Here is an 8057-nt window from a genome sequence, read left to right on the forward strand (position 1 = left end):
TGATATTATAATTTGATATGGTTTATGGAGACTTATTTTCCAAATGTCAAAAGCACCAGGGTCATTAGGGATTGTACTTCAACCTGATTTGTATGCTATGCAATGTTTTGGATGTGTGTGTATGGTTATTAAACAGGTGATTATTAATATCAGAAATATCTAGATTTGTACTTTGAGATTGAATGTACTTTCTATTGCTCACCAGCATATTTGATTAAGAGGAATGGAAGTATGATAAATTTCTAGTTTAGAGTTTTAAAACCTAAGGCTGTCTGTTCCTTAAAAAATAAATGGTGAAGAAGAAAGATGATTAGAAAGGAGGAAAGTGAGATCACTGGAAAATAAATGACCTAGGGAAAAAATAAAAACAGAACATGAGCTGGGCCTGACAGCTCATGCTTGTAATCCCGGAGGCAGGAGGATGGGTGGCCAGCCTGAGTTACACAGCGAGTTCAAGGCCAGATTGAACTATGTAGTGAGACCCTGTCTCAAAAATCAAAAGGAGAAAAGAGCAAAAGAGAAGAAAAATAGCATATTTAATAGTTGGGCTGACTGTCTTGAATAAGAACAGCTTCATTTTAGTATTTTCCATAAAGTTATGGTAAATTATGTCCGTGGTGTTTTTTTTCCCCCCCTATGTAATTGTAAAATATGCATCAAATAATTGACGGTCAAAGTTTTAGGTTCAACACATCAAATGCAAGATAGTACAGAAAAGTTGCACTTTTTTGTGTTATATTTGTATATTTAATTTTGATGGCTTCCTTTGATGATAGTTATACATAATTAATCAAGGGTTACATGGAGTCTAGATATCCTTAGGTCTTTTCTTTAATACAGTTCCTTAATGCTTTACCTATCACTCAGCTTTAAAAAATGCTGGTCTTATTCTTTTTTGTGGGAAAAATGTGATGTAAGGCATCAGTGACTTATGATGAATTACATTCAACACGTAATGATAATTTCTACTAAGAGCAGCTTGAGGAAACTGGCACAAAACACTGGTCTCACTGCAATTCTGTAGCTGCGGAGTCTGTGGCTGGTTGGAGCTCTGCTGCCCTCTACTGGCCTAGCAAGATCCCTGCCTGGCTCAAAATTCAGGTTTCTTTATCAAAATACTGGCATCCTCAAACCCAATTTCTTTGGTTTCATGCACAGGCAAATGGAACATAACTTGTATTATTGTCAAGTTAGTTTTTCCACATCATCCCACTATCATATGTAAAATAGCACTCATTCAGCATTCTCTGTTTTAAGTTCAAACATTACTGGGGTCCTTTGCCATCAGTGGTTAGGAGAAACAGTGGCTAAATATTATATTTCTGACAGTCAAATTGGCATCACTTCAAGGCTTTTGATTTTGATTGTGTCAAGTGTGGGGAGGTGGGAGTGGAGTATCGGTCCATATATAATTTTAGTGCATATTTTTAAAAGATAGCAATTTCACTTTCTATTTGCTTTGTGTCGTTTACTAGCCTAAGATGCATGGATTCTTGATTGCCTTCATCTGATAATTCTATACTTCTTAGCAATCTAGTTACTTTATTTTCTCCCAATAGCATCATGCCTATGAAAGAGTGCCTTGTTGGGGTACTAAATTTGAAATTCACAGTCCAAGAAAAAGAAATGAACTATAATTCAGACATTATTAAGTCCTACATGTATTGTGGTATGGAGTAGGGGAGATGGATTATAAGATTTATCAATATCACAGTGCATCAAACTTGTTAAAAAATTAGCTTTCTGAATAACAAGTAAAAGAAATAATTACTTTTAAATGGGAGCACAAAACGTATGGCATAGCTGAAGCTTTGAATTTCAAGCTTTGTATCCTCTATATATAATGTATTATGATTTTCAAAATCTTTTTATTGGGAAGCTATACCAGACGCATAATCACTATACAATGATTAAACATTACCTTTACAATTTATAATCACTGAAATTACAGAATAAATATATGCACATTTCTTTTGAACCTTTGTGTGTGAGAGAAAACATTAAAAGTGCTTCCTACAAAGCTGTTAGTGATATATATATATATATATCCAGTTGCTCTTTTATTTTTAATATTATATATATAGATATATATAAGAAAGTGCAGATGTTCTCCAAAAAATCTTGGCATCAGGATGAAGTGTCACAAAGAGGGTGCTTATCCCTAGGTGTGTTTCCAGCTGTTAAACCACCGGGCCTTCACTTCGGTAGGATCCAGCCTCGAGTGTGACTTTTCCCAGGGTCCTGGGAGAGAAGCTCTGAGCTGTACACTAGGAGTGAGGGAAGGTGAAGACATGGAGAGGAGAGAGATAGATCAAACCCGAACTAAGCAGATTGGGTTAGAAGGGAGCGGTGTGTGTGTGTGTGTGTGTGTGTGTGTGTGTGTGTGTGTGCAACAACTGCAAGTTTAGGAACCTAATTGTCTGCAGGGATTTGTGGTTTGCCTATAAGAGTGTGTGAGAGAGACAAAAGATTGAGTGAGAACATTCGAGCAAGACCCGCCCCCTCCCTCCCGTCTTGCAGTTTTCAGGCATGCAGCAAACTGCATTGTTAATACATGTACAGAAACTGTGCCGTGATGGGAAGAGGGAAGGGAGCCACAAATGTCAATTTCCCCCCCTCCTTTTCAAACAAAACTCCAATTAAAGAAAAAAGTTACTGAAAATAAAAGACACATTGAATTTTACTTAATTGGGATCAATACAATGATCCTCAATATACCTTATGCATGGCACAGTCAAAGTCTCAAGTTTCAGTATAAAAAATAATGATAACTTTTGCTGGCAAAAGTCTGCGAAGGCACTTCATTGATTAATGATCTGAGTATGGCCCTTCCTCCAAACCACTCTGAGAGGGGAGAGCATCCATCTGAATTCTGTAGTTATCATGCGCTTTCAATTCTGTTCAGGGCAGGGAAGATTGTGAGGATGGAGATATTGAGACAAGTGTAAAAGGAGCAAGGGATATATTTCTTTTATTTTCCTTTTCTTTTGGGAAAAAAAAAGATCACTAATTTATTTTCTTCTTTCCGTTAGAACCTATAGGATGTTTTTTCCAGGACTTCGAGGTAATCCGGCTTTGTTTGAAGTTTGGCCCTTAACTCGAGGTAATCACTTTTTTGGGTTTGGTGGTCTGTGAAGCCCTTTCCAGCTGCGAAGAGAAGGGTTTCTTTGAGCCTGGCGTCCTGCTGTAAGTCTGGGTATTGCATGCCAGGGGGGTGGACATGTAGCTCCTTTAATTTGGGCACTGTGCCGTACAGACAGTCCACAAATCCAACTGTGCAGGAGGCCGGCTGTGGTCTCTCACGGTCAAGTAGCATACTGCCACCACCACAGCCTCCCCCGGGGGGAAACAGCACCACCCCACCATTCTTCTCATGGTGGCGGAACCCAGACAAGTCTCCCCCAGCTCCCCCAACGACCCCTGGAACCCCACCAGCCGCAGAGTGCTGGGGAAGAGGGTGGTGGTGATTCACCGTCACTATGGTGTTGAGCTGGGAGCTGGAGACTGCCAGGGCCCACTCCTTCTCTTTCTCCAGCAAGGTCCGGTAGTTGCTGTGGGTCTCCTTTGGGGTCTCCACAAACTGCTCGCTTCCTAGGAGAACCTCGCCCATTCCCGGTGCTTGTGTCCCAGCACACCCACGTTCTGTGCTCCCTGCGTCCTGCCCTGCTGAAGCAACCACTTCTTCCTCCTCGCGAGGCTTGTAGATGGGGTTGTTGCACATCTGGGTAACCGGGTGGGGGATATACTCGTACACATGACCCACGGGAGGAGCCTTCTCTGGCGAAGAAAGCGTGGGTCGGCCTCCACCCCCACTTCCACGACCACCACCTCCACCGTCCTCAAACAGCCGGTGGCACTGCATCTGGATGCCTGTGAGGTCGACACCTTCTTGCCGCTTACTTCTAAAGGGCAGCTTCTTCCGACGCCGCCGGAGCACATAGGCAAAGAGGCCCGCAGCAACAAAGACTGCGGAAAAGAACAGAACCAGCAGGCTGAGGATCAGCACAGAAAGTGGCACAGGGCCCCCGGGAGGAGATAATTCATAAGGTGATGCACTCGTTGGGCCCCCAGCAAAGTGAGAATCTCCAGGGTGGGCGGGGGACGCTCCAGCCGGGGCAATATGCAGCATCTCTGGACATAACACTTCCAGCTCGATGGTGCGCACATCACGGTGTGTGAGGTTCTCAGGGCTCCTACAGAGCACCTCTCCCACCACACTGACTGAGCTGATGGTTTCGATCCACTGCTTAAAGGGGACCAGGTCACAAGTGCAATCCCAGGGATTCTCGTTGAGGTCTATCTGCACAATGGCATTCAAGTGTTCCAGCACACCAGCCACAGGAAGATAGAGGAAATAATTCTTTCTCAGGTTGAGCCGAGCCAGGGATGTGCCTGCAAAGGCGTCCGTCGGCAGAGTCCTCAGCAAGTTATTGTTGAGGAATAGCAGCTTCAAGTTGGGCATGAGGCTGAAGGCTGCGGGCTGAATTTCCCGGATGACATTGAACTCGAAGTACAAGTAGTGCAAACTCTGTAGCCCCCGGAACATGCCAGGTGTCAGCTTCTCTATGTCATTGCCATTGAGAAATAGACTTTTTAAGTTGGGCAGGTTGATGAAGGCCCCGTCCTGGACATAAGAAATGCGATTGTTCCCCAGATGCAAGAGATCCAAAGAAGAAAAATTCCAAAAATCTGACCGGTATATTTTCTGAATCAGGTTGCTACTCAGGTACAGTTTTTTGGCATTCAGTGGCCTTGGAAGAAGTTCAGAAATGTTATTAAATCCCCGTTCTTTGCAGTTGACAGTCAAGCCAAGGTCATTGATGTGCAAGTTACAAGTACACCCAGTAGGGCAAATGATGGGAATTGGTGGTCTGGTCTGGTAGGGAGCAATAGGCGGTTGATTTGGACCAGGATATAAAGCTTGGGATGTAGAGGGTGGTCTTGGTGTTCGGGGCTGTTTGGTGGGCTTCGGCTGTTTATTTGAGGACTTGTATTCAACAGAAGAAGCAGTAAAATGGACAGAGGACAGCATGGAGGAAGGTTTCGTTGGCCACGCATTCTCCTTGCTTGATGACAAGTGAGGTATCCCCAAACTAGCTTCCACCTCTGAGTCAGACAACAAGGGGCAGAGTTCTGACTTCCTGATTTCTCGCAGGTCCTTTCCATGGAAATGGAAAGGCGTCTCACAGGTGATGTCCCCCACCAGGGCGGTGTAAGGAATGCGTTCTAGCCAGCTCTTCAACTGCACAATTTCACAGGTACAGTTCCAGGGATTTTCTTCTAGCTGGAGCTCCATTAGGCTTCTGCCAATGTGATCTAGCATCCCTCGGTAAAAAAGAACCTTTAACCTGTTTCCACGTAAGTCCAAATGGGTTAAAGAGACAGCCTTAAATAAATTGGTAGGGAGCATGGGGATGAGATTATCATTTAAAATCAGAACCCTCAGTTTACTTAGGTTCCGAAATGCTCCACTCTCAATGCGTTTAATGACATTGTAATCTGCCTGCAAGTATTCCAGACTCTCCAAGCCAAGGAAGGTGTCATTTCTGAAGACATCTAGTTTATTCTCATGTAGGTATAGCCTCTTTAAGATCTTGAGACCATTGAAAGCTCCCATCTGAATGTCCTGCAAAGCATTGTTCCCAAGGTTAATGGACACGGCATTATTCAAGTGAAGAAAACTGTTGGTGTATAATTTCCTCATTGAATTTCTCTGCAGATACAGTTTAAAAGGTCTTGACCAAAATTCAGTAATCTGACTAATGTTTGTAAATCCTTTACTGTCACAATGTATATGAAAGAGGCTTTCTTTAACTTCACAGTAGCATGGATCAAAACAGGGCTCATCTATTTCCTCTGAGTCCTCTATGAGGGGAATCGGGGTAGTCCATCCTAGAGCAATTGTGCTTAGAAGAATTATCCACAACATCCTCCCTCTGTGAAGCATCTCAGCTCTGGAAGGTTTCATCATTCGTGGTTGATTACAAAACTGCAACAGAAATAAAGATGCAGATTTTTAGCTTTTAGTCATGTACTATTTTAATTGACTCCTACATGTGGGGCTATTTAAGAGTGATATAAAGACTTCAGCAATTATCCAAACTGACAATCAAAATGAGCGAGCAACATGTTTAATGTTTAGAGCGTGCCCTATATTTTAATCATAGGAGACTCTGAAATATTCAAACATGCAGTGACAGCTTCCTGAACCTAGCCATACTTGGCAAACGGCATATCACATGAACAAAAGCAGCTTGCATCTCTCATAGAAAACAACAGAATGGGAATTCTGTTCGGTCCTTTAAACATAGCCAGATTCACTAATACTGGCAATAATTTAGCCATTACACTTGTTTAGCTGTTAAAGCCCATATTGGCTTTAACCATGCCCATTGTGAACCTTATTCTCTGGTGGAAAAGTGTCCTTCCCTTTATACATTTCTGCTATTAAAATAAACATGATATATCCCAAAGTTATTAAACAGTTTAATAAAGTATGAGCCCACTGCCCAGAATCCTGTGCTGAAAGGTATAAGATGACTGGCGCCTCAGGAAAACTTGAGATTTCTTTGAAGAAACTATCAAACATACTACATTACAGCGTATGGCCAGTGTCTTCCCATACCCCAACCCCTTCTGCATAAGCACTGATTATCGACACCTCCTTTAATTAAATAAATTACTCCTACATGTTTTATCTTTTGGCTATCTAAAATGTTGAAGAAGAATTAGCCCTTCTAAGGAACATACCCATGCAGTCCTCAGAGCTAAATATAGTGACAACTAAAGGTAGCTAAGCCTGGGAGTGTCTGAGCTTAGTTTGGAATTTTTTTTTTTTCTTTTGCCTTCAAGATCAACTGAGGTACCCTAAAAACTAGAAGTGCTCCTGGCTGGTTACAGATAGTAGTGAAAGACCAGGGAGGGTGGAAACCTCAATTCTTATCTGCTGATAAATGATCTATTACATGAAATATTGTTCAAAAATTATTCTTTTCCCAGAAATCATGAATTCAGTACACTCTTCTAAAAACAACACAGAGCTTTCCTCTATGACTCTCTTCCTTCACCTAATTTCATCAGTACATGTCAATCTGTCCATAAATAAATTATAATACAGCTTTATTACATTGTCTTTCCTCAGTCATTAGAGTAACAATCAAAATTGAATGGCCGATTTTAATCGATGAAAATAAATCAGAGTTTCAAACATGTACTTTCTCCCCACACATACATATACACATCAAGGGTATCTTTCTTAACTTGAAATATAATAATACAATTTATAGGGAAAGTGAAAAAAAATTATTTTTGCAATGAACTTGCATATAATGAACACAGTTGTATGGAAAAGAGAAACCGTGAGAAAGCAAAGAGAAATCTGCCTTAGGCGTGCAGTAGTCAATTTTTAGAAACAATTAAATGAGAAAAAGGGAAGGCAGATGAGACTACATTGCAGAATCAGTCTTCCCCGTTGCCTTATAAAATATTAAAATCCATTTAAGTCCTTTCTTCCTCACCATTCTTTTCTGAAATATTTTTCCTGTTTTTTCACATCCCTGCAGTTTAGGCAAGATAAGCTCCAGATGTCTTTGACTTACCTATTTTGCAGATTTTTTTTAAAGCACTAAACATGGGGGGGCTGGAGTTTAAGGATTCTCTCTCTCTCTCTCTCTTGTTCCTTGTCCCTCCCTTCCCCTTGCTGAAGCTGAAGCAAAAAGAGATGGGGGTGGGGAAGGGGGGTCTGAGCGGGGAAAAGCAAGCTTGAGACGTGCAGAGAATGAAATGTGTTCTTCAATGGGCTTCTTTAGGATGCAGAGCTGCCGCTTGGCACGGTCAAAAGCGGAGGGAGGAGAACGGGCTGCAGCAGGCTCCAGGGTCCACCGCCGCTGCTTTTGCTGCCGCCGCCGCCGCCGCCGCCTCCGCCGCAGAAGCTGCTCTCCGGGGGTACTGGCTGCACCCCATTGGGCACCGGGAGGAAGGCTGGGAGGAAGGAAGGCTTGATCACAGCGCAGGATCTCGGACTTCTCTCGCGCTGCCTTTTTTTTTTTTTTTTTTTT

The 8057-nt window shown here is 42.4% G+C and overlaps 1 protein-coding gene across 6 annotated transcripts in view; it reads right to left on the bottom strand.

The window, feature by feature from the left end:
• Positions 1-473: 473 nt before the first annotated feature.
• The window catches only part of Slitrk3 (SLIT and NTRK like family member 3), an 11888-nt gene continuing 4304 nt past the window's right edge, over positions 474-8057 (bottom strand). For 5 of the 6 annotated variants that reach the window (XM_010604189.2, XM_010604190.3, XM_033762511.1 and 2 more), the window contains exon 2: positions 474-5989. In XM_010604189.2, coding sequence (XP_010602491.1) covers positions 3029-5971 — 2943 coding nt within the window. In that variant the 5' untranslated portion in view covers positions 5972-5989 and the 3' untranslated portion in view covers positions 474-3028. Of the gene's footprint in view, positions 5990-7598; positions 7634-8057 lie in introns of those variants that run through there. The other variant, XM_010604191.3, reaches the window with a different exon arrangement.

This window comes from Fukomys damarensis, unplaced genomic scaffold, assembly GCF_012274545.1.
Source record: "Fukomys damarensis isolate Sample0158 unplaced genomic scaffold, DMR_v1.0_HiC HiC_scaffold_12, whole genome shotgun sequence".
Classification (NCBI taxonomy): domain Eukaryota; kingdom Metazoa; phylum Chordata; class Mammalia; order Rodentia; family Bathyergidae; genus Fukomys; species Fukomys damarensis.